The following is a 19,090-nucleotide window of genomic DNA, read 5'->3' on the forward strand; positions in this document are numbered from 1 at the left end:
AGGAGAGTCCTGGCTGCAAGGTGAGTGGGTGCGGGATGTGTGGGGCAGCTCCACCCCCCCACCTCCACCCTAGCTTGATTTTTTGGTGTGTGTCTCGCCCCAAAACTAGGGCTTATTTTCAGGTAGGGCTTATATTAAGCCCACCCCCAAAAATCAAGCTAGGGCTTATTCTCGGGGTAAGCCTTGCTTTTGGGGAAACAGGGTACTTATGTCCTTTTATAGTTACGTATCCTGGATATTTATAGCATTTAGATTATTTATCATACAATTAATATTGTAGAATTTTGCATTTTCATTCCTGTATTCTGTAATTCTGTCTTTACCTTATTTTATCAATATGAATTTTTATTTCTATTTTAGCATAATTATTACATTAGCTCTATGCTAATGTATGACTAAAATAACATTGAAAAAAAATAATTAAGATTTCCAGGCTAGTTAGTTTTGAAAGAAATAAAAAAAATGTAGATAGATCGATGCTAATTACAGTATATTTAAAATAATGAATGCCCTGTTCTTGCAGATTAGAAGATGATTGATTTATAAACTATAAACTATCAATTCTTTTAATCTAAAATGAGATTTAATATTGAAAAATTATACATACATCAGATATCCCTGATGTCGGGATTGACAATGAGACTCTAGTTCCTTAGAGATTTATTTATTTATATCCCACATTTTTACAAATAAGTCAAGGCAGCGAACATATCTAACACACCTTCCTCCTATTTTCCCCACAACAACAACCCTGTGAGGTGGGTTGGGTGAACAGAGAGTGTCTGATCCAAAGTCACTCAGATGGCTTTCATAGTCAGCAGCTATGTAAATACCTAACTTCCAAGTATTTGTTAGAAGTTGATCATGAACCAAAAGTGTGATTCAGCTGCCAAAGGCCAATGTTATTTTGTGATGTACATCAAATCCAGATCACAGGAAACAATTATTCCCTTCTGCTCTTTCTTTGTGAGACCTCACTTGGTATATTGTATCCTATTCTGGGTACCATAGTCTAAAAATGGACATGACAAAATAGAATAAGATCAGAAGAGAGCTATTAAGTTGATGAGGAGCCTCAATGGGAATCGGTCTGCTTAAGCGCTGTAGAAGTCCATGCGTGCTGATGTGCAGTTAGATAAAATTAAATATTGTCGTTGCAATTAAATATGCCTCATTTTTTAAATTAATACCATTTGTTTTTCTGTCTCATTTTCTTTGCTTATCATAATCTAAAGTACTAAGACAACATTTGTTAAAATAAGCAACAATGTAAATTCTTTAGACTAAAGTTGTAACAATATTTTGTGATAGACTTAATGCTGTTAAAAAGATAGGAATGGAATGGAATCCCTCCCTCCTTCCTTCCTTCCTTCCTTCCTTCCTTCCTTCCTTCCTTCCTTCCTTCCTTCCTTCCTTCCTTCCTTCCTTCCTTCCTTCCTTCCTGTATATATGTCTCAAATTTTCATATTTTTAGTAATCCCATGTTTTTATGCATGCATTTATTTCAGACACTATTAGCTACTTAAAGTAGCTGAATCATGGCTCAGTTTCCAACACCTTTTGGAGGTAAGCATTAAATTATTTCTGTGACACTTCTTTTTAAGGGAGAAAACACTATTTCATTTGTGTTAGAAAAAGTACTCTGATTTGCAGAGCCAAAAGTCATGTATCTCATTCTTCAGAATAATTATAGAACTTAGCAAAACAGCTTAGACAAAGGACATCAGGATAGCTGGAGATAAAAGCAGCCCGAACAAGAGCTAGAGAAATAATTTTGAAGTCCAAAGATTAACATATTGGATGGCATTGGTGATGGGGGCTGTGTCAGAAGTCAATTGGCTACTTCCCTCTTAACACCATTCATACAGTAGTAGTAATAGAACATTTTCTCTATTGTCTCTGATTTTAAAAATGCAGAGGCATTTGATCATCAGAAATATATTCATGGCTGGTTTCTACTGATCACCTGCCAACTTCATTTATGTGAACTCCAATTCTTCAACTTGTATTTTTGTTGCTCTTTAGATTATTATAGTGAATATTTTCTTTTTCTTAATTAGTGAGCTTTGCTTCCTTCAACATGAGATGGAAGGCATTGTTCAATCCCCTTTCAATTTGTGGATGTTTAAAAGGAGTTTGACAATGTTTAAATTCTTCATAGCTCCTTAAGAAACTACACCATTATTTATAATACCTATTTTTCCTCTTTTAATTTCTTTGTTATGAATTAGGCAGCTTGGAAATTTGGGCCATAACTGTGGAAGAGAGAGCGAAGCATGATCAGCAATTTCACAGTTTGAAACCAATATCTGGATTTATCACTGGTAATGCCAAATATTCATTCTGTTTAAGATCATCCATAGTATCGTGTAACATGTTTGTTTCCCTAAAGCCTCCGTCCAACAGCCAAACTGGTAGTGTTGCAAAAGTTCATTGTTATAGTAAGGTAGAAGACAGTGCATACATGCCTACAAGATAATATTCTGCTCAAAATATGATCTGGAGTTGTAATTTTAAAAGAATCACTAAAATTTTAAGAAATTATGTTCTAAATTTATTGCTACTTTTTGGTGTTTTGCCTATCTCATCCCCCCAATAATCTATATCACTGAGTTCAGCAAAAAAATAATAGCAATAAATTCACTTCACTATTGCCAAGACTGGGTGTGTCCTAGCCCAGGAGAGGCGTTGCAAGTTTGGCTGACTTGATCTAATGGGCAGGAAGACAGAGCTAACCCATTGGTGGATTCTCCATCTCCTGTGCTGGAGAACAGCAGAGATACATTTCTGTATGATTGTTTTGAAGCTTCTTTCAAACCCTATTTTCACAGCGCATATAATGTAGCTTGAAAGCTCAAACAGCGTAACAACCCTATGTTTACTGCATGTGCATAATCCATAATTTTTCACTTGATAACCTACCTCAAACAGAAAGCAAAACACAGGGACGACCCTCTCCAAAATATAGAAAGAGACAATATATTATACCAGAAAATTTAAAAATACCAGAAAGCTTACTTATTGGCAAACAGCAGTATATTGTTACTTGACTCTCCTTTCTTCCAATTGACATGTAGACGATAGCAACAGCAATGAAACCTCTGCATATTTTTTTATTACCGTAATTACTGCACTCCAAATTTGCATGGTTTTAGATTTTATTTTAAAAAAATTATAAGACGGCAGAATGACTGAACTATATGAAATAAAAGCCACCTAGAGTAGCCCCAGGCGAGCTAGGCAGCAAATAAATTTAACATAAATAAAAATACATACATTTTAGAGCAAAACATTTGGAACATGGGAGATTTTGTTCTAAAATTGAAAGACTTGAAATAAGTTTAAAGTGTTGGCACCCCCATATTAGAGACTCTAATATGTCACTCTATAAGTGAAATGGGCCGTCTCTAAATTTAATGCATAAAAGAAATAAATTTAGAGCTATTGGTGGCATTGTTACAAATAAAAATCTAAAAAAATAGCAGTGAACAACTCACAACAGAAATAAAATGTTTTCACAATATTCTGCAATTTGACAAAAATGGCAGTATTATACAATACATTGAAAGTGGCCTTCAAAAAGGAAGATTTTTAACAATGTCCAGAAAACTGTTATCAAAAATATGAGACAACTCCTTTGGAAGAAATTCCAAGCTTAGGTGCAGTCATTGAAAATCCTGGCTCCCTATTGTCAATATTGTAGTTCTGTTTTTGACAGTTAAATGGAATCTTTGTGTTCATGATGTAATGTGCTTATAAATATCTAATGTTAGGGAGAAATGGAGATAATGTAATAATCCAGGACTATTAGGGAGTTTTCAGAACATCTGTTCTCAATCTGAGCCAGCAGAATGTTCTGACTCTGTTTTAGAGTAACTATTGACTTCATGAACTACTATATCTTTTTATTATGCTCTTTTGGTATCTGCTACTTTACGTTCTAGAAAAACATTCCCTAAAAATTATTTTTAGTTCATTTGATTATCTCTAGAACTATTCATTCTCCTCCCCAAATCCACCCACTGGGAGAGAAAAAAATCCCATTTTCATGGTAGTTTCACTTGCTTTCTTTTTCAAAATAATTTTTTTTGTAGTTTTGCAAACTGGTAACATTGAGTTTTCTGGCATGCTCAAGAATGAGTAAAGCTGTTCCAGAATGAACATGGAAAACATTATTTAATGGTAGAAGGAATAATTCTGACCTATCACAATAGCTGTTGTAAGAATTACTGATATTCTTTGAATAAGATAAAATAACAGCATTAATTATTTACTGTGGGGAAAGGAACTTTTGATGCTCCAGGTTCCTTTGGAATTATACTTTAATTTCAGATGCTCTAACAGGATAGGTGATAAAGGTTTTATGAATATAGTTCAATAGCATTAGACACCATCGGTTCCTTACTAGTACTTTTTTATTGCTATTTGTACAAGTTTACATTTGAAATAATACATTTCTTTTTGGTAGGTGATCAAGCCAGGAATTTTTTTTTTCAGTCTGGTTTACCTCAACCAATTTTAGCACAGATATGGTAAGTTTGATATTTCATCATTTGGGGGGGGGATAATATTTAAATTATGGTGATACAGTGATATTCTGTTTTAAAATTTCACCTAGAAACCAGAATATTGAGTTCTAGTCCCGCTTTAGGCATGAAAGCCAGCTGATGACTTTGGGCCAATCACTCTCTCTCAGACCAACCCACCTCACAGGGGGAATGTTATGGGGAATATAGGAGGAGAAGAAATACTTTGTTTTCCACCTTGAGTTACCCATGAAGTAATAAAGACAGGATAAAAATATTTTAAAAATGAATAAAATAAATTTTATCTATAATATACTATGAAATACAAAGGCTGTAGGCTTAAATGGGAAGCGAAAAGTATATCCTGGAGGAGAATTACATGGATGTGTCAGTGAAGTTGCCAATAGATGGCCCTAATTTGAAGGAGGCATTTCCTTTATAGTATGAGTTCTTAGAACAATATTTTTGATAAATATTGTTTTTGTGAAACATTTTTTTCTAAAGAATTAAGGGAAATATAAAAATGTCAGTCCAGTACATTAGCAAATTAATCTTTCTGTAGCTATCTTCTTTCATTAGGTATCTGAATTATCAGAATAAACAAATATAAATAATGTTTGATTCTAAGATTGGAAATAAATTTAGCAGATAGAATGAGTTTTCTCATTGTCTAGAGTGAATAATTAGATACTGAAATAATAGGATGTTACTTAATAGCCTCTAGTTAGAATGTTTATGTGATTATATATAATGTATATTCTAATTCGTTAAAAAAGTTACTAAGAACATTTAAGAATCCTTTGTTATATAAGGATTTAATTTCATCCTGTGTATTCTGGTATAATTTTGATATAAAGGATGGTAATATTTTTATTTGCATCTTATAATATTTTAGAATATGTAACTGGATATTTAAATTTTCTTGAGCTTTGAAAAACCTATCAATGGTAAAATACTAGCCTTTTAAACAATTTCTAGTAGCTAAGACAATTTATTATAAAGGTTAAGGTTTATAATGAAATGAAACTCAAATGGTTTTCGAAATAGTAACTAAATTTAAATAGCCATACTGTTCCAATATATTTTCTGAAAACTATGTTCTTTAGGATTTTGATTAATTTGATCAGTTTGATTAGTCTTGATACTATAGATAGAATTACTAGAGGTGAAATAGAGAACTAGAAGATGAAAATACTATGTAGTATTTTGTAGATATTTCAACTTCATTTTTATCAATTGTTATAAAATACTATGTAACACTATGCAATATTATGTATTTCAAGTGTAGAATTAGGCATCTATTTTTAGGCTATAGCTAAGTTTTTTTATTATAGTATTCAGTTATTGTTACTGGATTAACTGTGGCTGTTGCTTTTGTATACAACTTAGTTACCTTAAAAATTGATAGAGAAGGAAAGGGAAAAATTTTAATAGGCAGTTTATACTGTTCCTTTTGTAAATACAACCTTAGCATTTCTGTGAAAGTGATAACATTTTCCTATGTGAAAGAGATAAATATTTTAGCACTGTCAGAGTAATTATTTCCATACTTCCTGTTACAGCCACAGTCCAGTTCAATTTTGAGAATGTTTTGAGCGTATAAGGTGATAAAACAGACTTCCTTTAAAGTTGCTTACTGTGGGTTGTTTAATACAGTGCATTCAGAAACTATTCGGACCCCCTTCACTTTTTTCAGGCTACAGGCTGATTCTACAGTTTTTGAAATTCATTTTTTTTTTATCATTAATCTATTACTCAGTACCCCATAGTGACAAAGGGAAAACAGAATTCTAGAAATGTTTAAAACAACAACTGAAATATCACATTGGCATAAGTATTCAAACTCAGTACTTTGTTGAAGCACCTTTGGCAGCAATTACAGCCTCAAATCTTTTTGGATATGATGCGACAAACTTTGCACACCTAGAGTGGGGGGTTTTCTGCCATTCTTTCTTGCAAATCCTCTCAAGCTCAGTCAGGTAGGATGGTAGCCATAGGTAGACAGCAATTTTCAGGTCCCTTCAGAGATGTTCAATAGAGTTCAATTCAGGGCTCTGGCTGGGCCACTCTAGGACATTCACAGAGTTGTCCCTAAGCCACTCCTGTGTCATCTTGGCTGTGTGCTTAGGACCGTTGTCATGTTGCATAGTGAACCTTCTGCCTAGTATGAGCGCTGTGGAACAGGTGTTCATTGAGGATATCCCTGTACTTTGCTCTATTCAGCTTTCCCTCAACCATGACCAGTCTCCCAGTCCCTGCTGCTGAAAAACACCTCCACAGCATGATGCTGACACCACCAAGCTTAACTGTTGGGATGATATTGGGCAGGTGATAAGCGGTGCCCGGTTTCCTCCAGACATAACGTTTAGAATTGAGGCCAAACAGTTCAAGCTTGGTTTCAATAGACCACTGAATCCTGTTCCTCACGGTCTAAAAGTCCTTCAGGTGCTTTGTTGCAAACTCCAAGAGGGTTTTCTGTGTTTTGCACTGAGGAGAGGCTTCCGTCTAGCCACTCTGCCATAAAGCCCAGATCGGTGGAGGGCTGCAGTGATGGTTGTCCTTCTGGAACTCTGTCCCATCTCCACAGAGGATCTCTGGAGCTCAGTCAGAGTGACCATCGGGTTCTTGGTCACCTCTCCTACTAAGGCCCTTCATACTTTCTGAATGCACTATAGGTGTCCTCTTAAAAAGAAAGAGCCAGCACAGTTTGAACTATTTTCATCCTTTCTTTTGCAATGAAATTTAATGCTTGATAACTCTGCCTTGTGGCTCTGATTCAGTTCTTGTTAGTTTCAAGTAGAAGTAGAAAAAATATTATTTTAAATAATTTCATTCTGTATCAGTAATTTGCAAAGTGATATTAATTTTAGTGCTATGAATAGTTTTAAAACACCAATTAATTTTACATTAATTCATTAAGATGAACTTTAGATTTAATTTTGGTTCAGTTCCTGGTAAAGGAATTTGGAGTATGTCTGTCTAATAAGAAGAAAAACATCACCAGTTGCTTTCTGTTGGTTACTAACTGGCAAAAATGTTAATGACAGGAGTAATGTATGAAAATAATGCAAGAAAGTAATTGGCTCTGTTCTATATCACATTAGCATAAACCGTGTATTACAATTTATTTGAAACCATTCGTTTCATTTAGGATGTGTATTAACCTGGAAAATCTCTAGTATTACCTTTTTAACATTCAAAGTTCATAGTAATATTAAGTTGAAATCTAATACATCTGGAGATTATTATGTTAAAGAAAAGCTGGTTTAAAAAGTCTTGGGCAGAGGAAAAATATTCTAGAGCGAGCTTGCATATCTCTTAGAGAGGAAAGAACCAGATTAATACCTTAGAAATAATCACAAGCCACTAAAGAATAGCTGTCATGCTGTTAGGCATCCAGGAACAGCAAAACAATATGGAGTTGGCAATGTCTGTGAAGCCTAGAGGTGTTGGAAATGCTTGGCAGTATGATTTACATGACAGTGGTGGTAATTTTTAGTGGTGGCAGACTTAAGTTTTTTTAAAAAAATGCTTGTTGGTCACACAGGGCTGTTTGGTAGACTGCATCTTGTCCAGCCCTGTTCTAGAACTTTAAAATCACTCTTTGAAAACTGATGCTATCACAATATATAATACTGGACTGTGTGGACCAATGACTACCTTAGGATAAAAAGATAACATGAGAAAATGTTGGCACTGTAATATAACTTTTGTTTGCTTTTGGATGAATTTGCAAGATTCTTTTTTAAAATGCTGATCATTTCAGGGCTCTGGCAGATATGAACAATGATGGGAGAATGGACCAACTGGAATTTTCTATAGCTATGAAACTTATTAAACTAAAGCTACAAGGTTATCAGCTCCCTTCTGCATTACCTCCTATTATGAAGCAGCCTCCCATTGCTATTTCGACTACCCCAGGATTTGGTAAGAATATTTTATATTACATCATCTTTCTGAAGTACTTTGTAGATTTCATATTGTCTACATACTGTCATTCTATTCAGAGATCACTTTAATACAATTGTAACAAACATGATACAGATTTTCACTTATGATATAAATATCTATTGTTAGCAGTTTTAATTTTCGTTAAGAGTTATTATCCGAATAAAAGACAAATACAGAAATTTAGGAAGAAAAAGAAAAAATACAGAAAACAACGCAGTTAAAGAAAAATAATAAATGAAGTATCTTCTGTCTTTCTTTACAGCAGTTACAAACTCATTATCCCTTTCCCCCTTTAACATTACAATAATCCCTTCAGATCCTTTTGGAATCCTTTTCAGTCCTCAAATCCAGAAATTACCATTTCACAGATTTATATACTGGTTCACAGTGCTTTACATCCCTCTCTAAGTGGTTACAGAGTCAGCATATTGCCCCCAGCAATCTGGGTCCTCATTTTAGTGACCTCGGAAGGCTGGAAGGCTGGTGAGAATCGAACTGCTGGCAGTCAGCAGAATTAGCCTGCAATACTGAATTCTAAGCACTGTGCCACCACAATTGGGATTGGGACTGGAATTATGGCTGTATGTCATGATTGTAAGTTGAGGCACCACATATCAGACTTGATTTTACAACCACTTTTATGATGATTAAGTGAGGCACAGTTAAGTGAACCATATAATTGTAAATGCAAAATCATTTGATTCAATGGGCATTTTTGCCATTTTGATTGCATTTTTCATTGTTAAGGGAAATGTTAAAATATTTTAAACCTTTTAAAAAATAACCCCCTTGATCTACTTTTGTGATCCCAACTTGGAAAAACAAAGGAGCCAAGAGATCATTTTTCAAATTCTCTTTCCCTATGGAGAAACATAATTTCAAATTTTGCTCTTTTGGAAAATCTTTCTTGGTCTGATTTATTCCAGAATTGGAACATTTTTTCCAATTTTAGACCTATACTTATTCAAGGATTATTCATGTAGATCATTGAAATAAAAGTCTTCGTAGCTTGCCAATGATGGTAATTGTGAAAACTTCTCTTACAGGAATAAGCGGTCTCTCCAGTATACCACCTCTTTCAGCTGTTGCACCAGGGCCAATGACATCCATACCAGTTGTAGGAATGTCTCCACCTTTAGTATCTTCTGTTCCTACAGCAGCTGTGCCTCCTGTTGCTAATGGAGCACCAGCTGTTATCCAACCTCTACCAGCTTATGGTCATCCCGGTACGCTGAATTACCAACGTTTAGGTTTCCAGAGATTATACATATTCTATTTTATATTTAAAAGAAAAATAATTTGTGTTTTAAAATGAAATCACATATTTATGTATGACATCAGTGTAATTCTATTCTGAACATTAAGTTATCTGTTAAACTTATAATACATTATTTTCTTATAAAATATTATAAAGGCAAGTGCATATATTTACATATTTAAGCAAATCTAATATTAGACATGAGATTGTTATCTTTCTGAAGTATTGCTTGGCCTAAATTGTCTGCCACTTTTATAAATAATATCTATTTAGTGGTTTAGTTTCCACATTGTACTAAACCAAAATTTGGTTTGTTTGCTTTTGGCACATAATGCTGTAAAATCTAGTTGGCTTTCATTCTATAAACTGGCTAAATGAATTGTAGCTTAATACAGTGTGGGATCGGTTTCTCCTTTTACTGCAATATACTGGTTATATATTCCAGGTCTTTCTTAAGTCTTGGCAGAAAACTATTCAAGAAATATGTAATTACATGAAAGGAATACATAGGGAATTAGTTGTGTATAAACAATTTTATTGTACTGTACACAACCCACAGAAAATAAAATACCTTTATTAAATAGATACAGCAACAATGTGGACCATATCCATGCCCTAGGGAGGTATGAATAGGAAACAATGAATTGTCCATTATGAAATCATGCAAATGCTGCAGCTTAAGTAATTGTATCAGGTATCAAGATTGCAAATACATAATGGCATTTGTGTGATGACATCACAGTGCAAATGAAATAATTTTGGCATCGTGGTTTGCTGTGGATATCACGATCAATGTCAGACAACTCTAACCCTTGTTTAATACCCGGTCTTATATTTATTTTGCCTCACAAAGAGGCACTAGGTCTTATTTTCAGGGGATGCCTTACCTTAGGACTGCCGCAGCCAGGCCTCCCACGCCCCAACACCTGTCACGCTGCTGCTTGACTTCAGCGGCCGCTTGCTGCCACGTGCGGCCGGATGCCACCTGGTGCATTGTGCCAGTGCCACCGGTCATGGCAGGAGATCACATGGTGCTTCGGGCCGCCTGCTGCTGGTCGTAGCAGCAAGCGGTGCAGTGCTTCAGGCCATTTGCAGGAGGCTGCATGATGCTTCCCGTCAATGCCACCGGTAGTGGCAGGATGCTGCACGGCGCTTTGGGAGGAACAGCAACAGCCTGATGTGCTGTGCGACCTCCTGCTGCAAGGAGCGGCAACTGTGCGATGAGCCATGCAGTGCAACAAGTGTCGGGGCGTAGGAGGCTTGCTTGCGGTGGTCCTACCGGTAAGGAAAGGGAGTGCAGTGTGTGGGGGCAGCTCCACCCCCCCATCCCACCCTAACTTGATTTTTAGGCGTGTGCCTTGCCCCAAAACTAGGGCTTGTTTTCGGGGTAGGGCTTATATTAGGCCCACTCCCCAAATCAAGCTAGGGCTTATTTTCAGGGTAGGTTTTATTTTGCTTTTGAGGAAACGTGTTACATTTTGTACTCAGATTCTTTAATTAACTAAGAGATCTGTTATCAATTCATATTTTGTTTAATTGGTTAATATATGATTTAATATTAATTGTTATGATCCTTTGTACTTTTAAAAAAGTACAATGTTATAAGCAGTACTGTAATCTGTACATTAAAAAGTATGTTTGATAATTGCAATTTAAGGTAAAATAATTTGAATATTAATCATTTAATTTCATCAAATTTAAAACATAATTGTTATGTTTCAGCAACATTGCCAAAGAGTTCCTCCTTCAGTAGATCTGGTGGAGGATCCCAACTAAATGCAAAGCTGCAAAAAGCACAATCATTTGATGTGGCTGGGTAAGTAAGACTGTTTTGTTCTGAAGTATCGATACTTTGGCAGCTTTGTCAAAAATGTCAGTCCTGCAGATACTCAGATACCAATATTTTCACTAAATTTAAGAAGACTGCTTGTAAATAAGTGATATCAGGAATAAACTCTTTGCATATAATAGGGCATTTCAAAAATCTGAAATTAAAGAATTCATTCTGTTGAAAAGCTTGTTTGTGTAGAATAGAATAGAATTTTTATTATGATCACTGATTAGAATTGTGTAGAAGAATAATTATATATAGTCTTTAATATACTTTATATTGTACATCTGTTTTGTTATGAAAAGATAGTCATAGATTAAAGTTTTGTATAAATAATAAGATTTGGACTTATCTGGAAAAGTAATTAGCTAGATGTGATTTACACTGCTAACTATTCTTGTTACCATGTAATAAGTTCTCCATTTATTTTGATTATGCCTGTGTTTGGATGCAATTTTCTCCTTCCTCTACATCTGTTTTTGACACTGAAATTCTCCATTTTATTCCATCATGTATAGTATTTCACAGATATTCATTAATATATATTTAGCTGGTTTATTGCCATGTTTTGTCTTAAAGCATAATTTTATAAAAAAGCATTGTTATTTAGGAGAGAAGTTTTCTTAATTATTGCAATTGCAATTTTGTTGCAATATTGACCAGAATATATTGCTTATAATTGAACAAAATTGGTGTACTCATAAATGATAATAAATTTGAATTCTGGAGAATATTTATATTTTTTGTGGCCTCATGATCACGGAAACGTCTTCGGACAGCAGTCGCTTAATGGCCCTTGAAACAGAGATGAGTGCCATTCCCTGTAGTCCGTTACAACTAGCAGAGTAAAATCTGCAGGGACTCCTTTTCTTCCTTAAGATTCACTATCAAAATTTTATAGGCCAGCTTTTCCTAAGCAGATTCCTTTAAATGTGATGCACATCAAATTGATGAGAAGGCTTTGAATTGCAATCCAAGAACTTTTGGGGACACTTGAGCTGCTGGCATAGGATAAAACAAACTCCATTTTGCCAAACAAATGAACTTCAGTATAAAGAAATTTAAACAGTTAAGAATAAAGATGTGAGTTGCAAATGGTAATATGTCATATTTTATTAAATTTGGGTAATTTAAATTCTGAGATACATTGATTCAGACGTATTTTGAATGGTGTTAGTAATTCCTATTCATATACAGTCTTATTTTGGAGATCAACATGGGCATCTATTTTAACATTTGTTTCAATGAAGCCTCTCAGTAGGGTAGCAATGCTAGTATTCATAGAGTATGTTGGGAGGCCTCTGTATAGAACATAGCAATTAATCTTCTGCCAAGAATCTAAAGTTGTCTAAGATTAATGGGACTAGCTCTGTTTTAGCTATCTCTCAGTATCAGTATCTTCATCTGCATAAGAACCAAGAGAGAAAACAAGCAGGGAAAAAGGAGAGTAACCAGAGGCTGTGTGCTATTAGAGTTTGCATGTTCAGCTGTAAGATGTAATTTTTTTTTCTTTCCTGTGACTTGCTGCTTGCCTAATATGGGTGACTGAATAACTGTTCCCTGCTGAGAAAATAGAGACTGTAAGAGGAATAAAAGGCAGCTAGGTTCAAGAGAGCAAGCTCACTGAGCAAGAAAACGGAGTGCTAACAAGAGTTTTGAGTTAATCTTGCCAATTAAACTGTCTCTGAATGTCAAAGGGACTAAAAAGCTACCATAGAATGGAATATAGGGCTGATAAATTCTTAAGTAGTAAAAAATAGATGCAATTGTGCTTTATAAAAACACAAAGAAAAATGCACTCCTGCAAGAAATGCAATGTGATCAGGGTATACAATAAATATACAAAGAGCTATAGATTATTTAGTATGATATCAGTCCTTGGAATCATAAAGGCATTAATCTTAAACATTTAAAATTGTTACTAAAATTCAGCTTGAATTTGTTGGAATCAGTTTGACAAGATTTGTTTTTATCTTATTTTTTAATTATAGCTTACTTTAGAGTAAACTACAAACTGCTAGAAATCAACTCAGTTAAACAACAAGAAATATGGATCAAAGTGAAAGATTTTGGAAAACTAATGAAACTCAGGCTTACATGACAGTTCCGCATCGTGCTTGTAGTCGGCACAAATGGGATAGAAATTCATTATTTTGAACAATGAAATAATTGTATAGTGTGTTTTGGTAAGACTTTACCTTGAAATCCAGCTTTGGGCACCACATTTTAGAAAAGATTCGGAATAAACTAAAACACATTAAAAAAAACTTCCATAAAGATATCCAGGGATTAGAAACTAAATCCTATGAAAAGAAATTAAAGGAAATGATTATATTAAGCTTGATAAAACTAAAGAGAAACATGTTGGACCTCTTCAGTTGAATTAAAATCACAGGTGGAAAGATTCCAATTGAATATGAGAAAAAAAAACTTTTAAGCAGTAAAATCAGTTATCATTGTGGAAGTTTAGATAGCCAACTGACCAGGAAGTTTTTATTTAAATTATGGCACTAAGGCAGTGGTTCTCAACCTGTGGGTCGGGACCCCATTTGGGGTCGATCGACCATTTCACGGGGGTCGCCAAGCAAGGCTGTCCGCCATTTTTTTTGTCCACAATTTTTTTTGTCCACCATTTTTCCCCTTTTCCGGCGGGTGCCTTACCTCCCTTGGGCTGGACCAGCTGGTGGTCGGCCTGCTTCGTCTCTGCCGCTTGCCAGCTACGCCTCGGCCAGCGCAGGGGGTGGAACCACGCATGCGCGGCGCTCCCAGGTAGGGAAAGTCCCCGACTTATGACCGATTGGGTAGTCCTTGACTTATGACCATCTTAGTCCTCGGCTTACGACCGGTTTAGTCCTCGACTTATGACCGGTTGGGGTCGCGGCATTAAAAAGGTTGAGAACCACTGCACTAAGGAGAGGAGGGATTGATTTGATAGTCTAAAATGGTCTCTTTCAAATCTATTTTGCTTGGAATGTTAAAAATATAACAGACTGGGAATGGATAATCCCAAGCAGTAGGAATAAGAAGAAATGTTGAAAGCATTACTTTTATACACATTTGGAAGCACAAGTCATGGTTTGAGTCTTGAACTGGTCTCATAGTTCAAAGTGTTGACCTACTTTTTGACATTATCATTTAAGCTTTTAATCTGTGTTTCACATCAAGTACCTTTCAGATTGCTAGTACAATGGTTTAGTGACAAGTATGTTTATTGATGTGATCTTAACTACATACTGTTCATGTATTGTACTGGTAATATTGGAAACATATGGACGCTTTAAAATGGTCAGGAGAAGGTAATTATGAAGAAAAATCCAAGAAGTTAAAAAGAGAAAAGTATGAATATATATTAAAGGAAAATTTTATGGTAATGGAAAAGTTCATTACAACAAACATTTGTGGCCTAATGCTAAAAGAACTGTGAAAAACCACATTATAGAAAATGAAAATGTATCTTTTAAAAACTTGGTGAGAGGCATGCTGATTTTTTTAAGGTATTTTCACAGTGCTAATCCCTCTTTGCAGAAGTTCTATTGATCCAAGGTAGATGTAAAATGATAACTTAAGTGACCAACTTCAGTGGTATTAAAATGTTAAAGAACAAAGAGAAAGTTACTTTTAAAGAATCTAATCTAGAATTTAGTATTCTTGGAGCTGTGGTTTATTGTCTCTGTTCTATCTTTCCAGTGCATCTCCGGCAGTAGAGTGGGCTGTTCCTCAGTCATCAAGACTAAAATACAGGCAGCTATTCAATAGTCATGATAAAACAATGAGTGGACATTTAACAGGTATTAGAATATGCATATTAATGAACACTTTTAAAATTATATTCAGTTTAAATAAAATACATTTAAAGTATATTTAGTTTCAAAATATGTTTGGTTTGATTAATTCTGCTAAATACTTTGAAATTTGTGTAATGCAGTGGTTAAAAAGTCATGCCAATAATATATTAGTTATATTGGTGAAGGGGAATTTCCTGATTTAGAAGCGCTATGTCTCTAAATGCTAGCTATTAGGGAAATAAAAGTGAGCCAGCATCTATCTGGCCTCTTTTGGAAAACCTATGTTGCACAATGTGGAACTTTGATTTGATTCAGCTTTTTTATTTATTTATTTAACTTTAATCTTTCAGACCAAAATCCTCTTACAGCTGCCTGCAACCAATATAAATAGTTTAAATTAAAACTCTGTCAGTATTATTAGATAAACACACTTTTAGAATTGTTTTTTTTCCATAGAGCAGTTCGTGGTAATGGCTTTCTAGTCAAATACAAGCATAACTCATTTTACAATACCTTTTTTGAAATAACGCAGTTTTAAAAGCATTTATTTATTTATTTGTTACAGTATTCACAATCCCATGACAATTCTAAAGGAGACTCAGCAGCATACAATGTTAGCAAAAAGAACCTAAAAGCATAAATAATCAGGACATAAAAACAAAGTCAAAACCAAAAAATAATCATAAACAAAAATAATCCCCAAATAAAACAAAGATAAAATGTCCATAGTAAGTCTATAACGGTCAAAAATGCATGGTATATAGGTTTTAAACTGTTTCTAGAATTGCTGCAAATTGTTATACCTACTTCCAGGGGGAAAGTATTCCTTAAGGGAATGTATTCCATAAGGTGGAGGCTATTACAGTGACAGTCTGCTGTCATATCCATATTCGAAGGCAACAAAAGAGAAGGGAACTTTTGGCAGACTTTTTCTTGAGGACCAGTCTGGATTGGCCAGACTGGATGAACAGATTCAGTTCTAACACGATATTAACCTGATGAGAGCTCTTTAACTATTGCAAGTGCTTTGTCAAGTTTATGTGCATTTTTGCCTCCTTCCATTCTCTCATTGTGACTGTTAGGTGGAATATTTTTAAGGCCAATACTATCTCAACAGTACAACATATACCGTACATAAAATAAAATTAAGTATTTTGCATTACCCATTTCTAAGGTACAACATTTGTTCAAAGGCAAATCATAACAGAGTAGACTGTGAATCTACGCTGTATATACAAAAGCAGTATGATATACTTCCCTTTTAATTTTTTTGCTGTTATAAATACTGAACTTATTGGTGGAAATTGAGCTATAAAGGAAGTCTCTTATTACTTAGCTTTCATCAATATTCTTAAAAAGAAATACGGTATACATGAAGTATGTAACTCTTAACATATTAAAGATTGCCTTCTGAAACATGTTCAAAAAGTTAACTAATCCAGAATGTGATGCTCAGGAATGAAGCAGTATTTGAAGACTATCTGTTTCTAAACATCTAGAGAAGTTGTCACTTCACTTTTGAGTTTCATTTATGACTGTACCTTTCTAAAATGGCTTTAATTTTGATATGTGAACCACCTTTATCCTGTGAACAATCTGTATTTTCTATTGAGGCCCTGTGCAAAAGATCATGGTATGGAAATGTTAGTCATATTAGTATATAGCAGCAGAAATGAGACAATAGCACCTTTTTTAACTAACAAGTTTTATTAATGGAAATATCTCTGTGTATACATACATAAAATGTAATATACAAAGCTGTAGAACTAATCGTTCCATTGATTAGAAACATTTCCCTTTGCCATTAAAACATGTTGATTATCTTTGGAAAAGTAGTTATTAAGAATTGTTTTTACATTTCTTTGGAATAGAAAAGATGTTTTCCTAAAGGGCTGCATTGTTTATGAATATGTTCTATAAATATTTCATCATAGTCCACTGGACTTAGGCAGCTACTAAATTTGAATAAATAAAAAAATCAAGGCAACCATTTTGAAAATTCTGTATTAAAATGTATCATTGTGGCATGTTTCTTATTTATTAGGTCCACAAGCAAGAACTATCCTAATGCAGTCAAGTTTACCACAGGCTCAGTTGGCTACAATATGGTAAATATTTTTTCATAAAATTGCTTATGATCAGTTTGTTTTTCAGATCTCACTTGTTTGCTTTATTTCAGAGTTAAATTATCAATAAACTTCAGGTTAGACATTCCTTTTTTCCCCCCTCAATAGGAATCTTTCAGATATTGATCAAGATGGAAAACTGACAGCCGAAGAGTTTATTCTAGCTATGCATTTAATCGATATGGCTATGTCAGGACAGCCATTGCCACCTGTGTTATCCCCAGAATATATTCCTCCTTCATTTAGGTAAAATTTACAGCTTTTCATTTTGATGCTGAATTTTGTCTTTCGAATTCTAGTCATGATATTGCTGCATTTTAGATAGCTTTATTATGTTTGGAATATAATGTCCAAGCTGTCATTTCTTCTAATTTAGAGAGGTGACTTTTTCTTTTTTCTAAATTTATTAATCAAATTTATATTATGCTGTAATCATAAACAGTCACCTGGGGACACCACCACCACCACCCAAAAAAAAATCCTGAAGAAAAGCTCTAGTTTTTCTACTTTTTCCAGAAGGCAGATAAGGTTGGGGACAAACTAACCTCCAATGGAAAGCTATTCAAGAGACTCAGCCCCATCATGGAAGAATAATGATTATGGGTTTTGGTCCCCTGACCAGTAAATCCAGCACAATCAGGCTGACTCTAATGGGGAGATGTGGTACTACAGATAAACTGATACCAAACTACCCAACCTTTTTACAAGATGGGCAGCCATATAAGTCTTTGAAATAAGCAAACAAGCCAGCAAGCCATAAAGGGCTTTATGGGTTAAAGCCAGCATGCTAAATTGCATCCAGAAACTAATAATCCATTGCAGGGCTCACAAGGTCGGTGTAATGTATGTCTACTGGTGAACATTTTTTAGAATACAGGCCACTGACTTTATGTTAACTGAAGCTTTTGAGTGGTTTTTAAAGGAAGCCCTAGGTAAAGCTTGTTATAATAGTTAAATCAGGTACTGATGAGGTCGTGGGCCACTGCAGTCAGGCCCCTCATGACCCAAGTGAAGTGGCAACTAACACACAAGGCTGAAGCTGGGCAAAGACACCCCCCCTCCACTACCACCTCCATCTGCTAATCCAGCAAAAGCTGTGAGTCCAAAAGGACCCTCAGATTTTGGACCTGCTCCTTCAAGAGCAGTGGAATCCCTTACAAAGGCAAAACAGCCATAGAGGAACCCCAGTTTCAAACAATAGCTCTGTCTTACTGTTAAGTTTAAACCTGTTTAAGATTTCATGTAGTTGTCAAATAAATTATTAAATTGAAGTACCCTCATTTGGACCAAACGGAGTTCATTAATGAGTTCATTAATGAGAGTGACTGATGCTGTCTTTGTCCTGTACCTGGATTTGAATCTTGACTGAAGAGTCCAAACAATCTGCTGATCAATAAATCTAGCATCTGAACAAATTTTATTTATTTATTTATTTATTAATCGCATTTATACCCCGCCCTTCTCCTAGTGGACTCAGGGCGGCTTACAGCCAGTTTAAAACAGAATAACAATACAATATACAAATTTAAAATGTGGTTAAAATAAAATATTAATATAGGCCTTTCTTTTATTTTAAAATTATTTAAAAACCAAATTTAAAATACCCCTTAGGC

General features: G+C 34.8%; 1 protein-coding gene across 1 annotated transcript in view; it reads left to right on the forward strand.

The window, feature by feature from the left end:
• The first annotated feature begins 1,513 nt into the window (after positions 1-1,513).
• ITSN1 (intersectin 1) overlaps positions 1,514-19,090 on the forward strand; it is a 56,250-nt gene continuing 38,673 nt past the window's right edge. The window contains exons 1-9 of the mRNA XM_029284801.1: positions 1,514-1,566; positions 2,232-2,324; positions 4,469-4,532; positions 8,293-8,453; positions 9,524-9,703; positions 11,458-11,551; positions 15,254-15,354; positions 17,396-17,459; positions 17,586-17,723. Of these exons, the coding sequence (XP_029140634.1) occupies positions 1,539-1,566; positions 2,232-2,324; positions 4,469-4,532; positions 8,293-8,453; positions 9,524-9,703; positions 11,458-11,551; positions 15,254-15,354; positions 17,396-17,459; positions 17,586-17,723 (923 nt within the window). The 5' untranslated portion in view covers positions 1,514-1,538. The remainder of the gene's footprint in view (positions 1,567-2,231; positions 2,325-4,468; positions 4,533-8,292; positions 8,454-9,523; positions 9,704-11,457; positions 11,552-15,253; positions 15,355-17,395; positions 17,460-17,585; positions 17,724-19,090) is intronic.

This window comes from Protobothrops mucrosquamatus, unplaced genomic scaffold (genome assembly GCF_001527695.2).
Source record: "Protobothrops mucrosquamatus isolate PMUCROS unplaced genomic scaffold, P.Mucros_1.0 scaffold_149, whole genome shotgun sequence".
NCBI classification, from domain to species: domain Eukaryota; kingdom Metazoa; phylum Chordata; class Lepidosauria; order Squamata; family Viperidae; genus Protobothrops; species Protobothrops mucrosquamatus.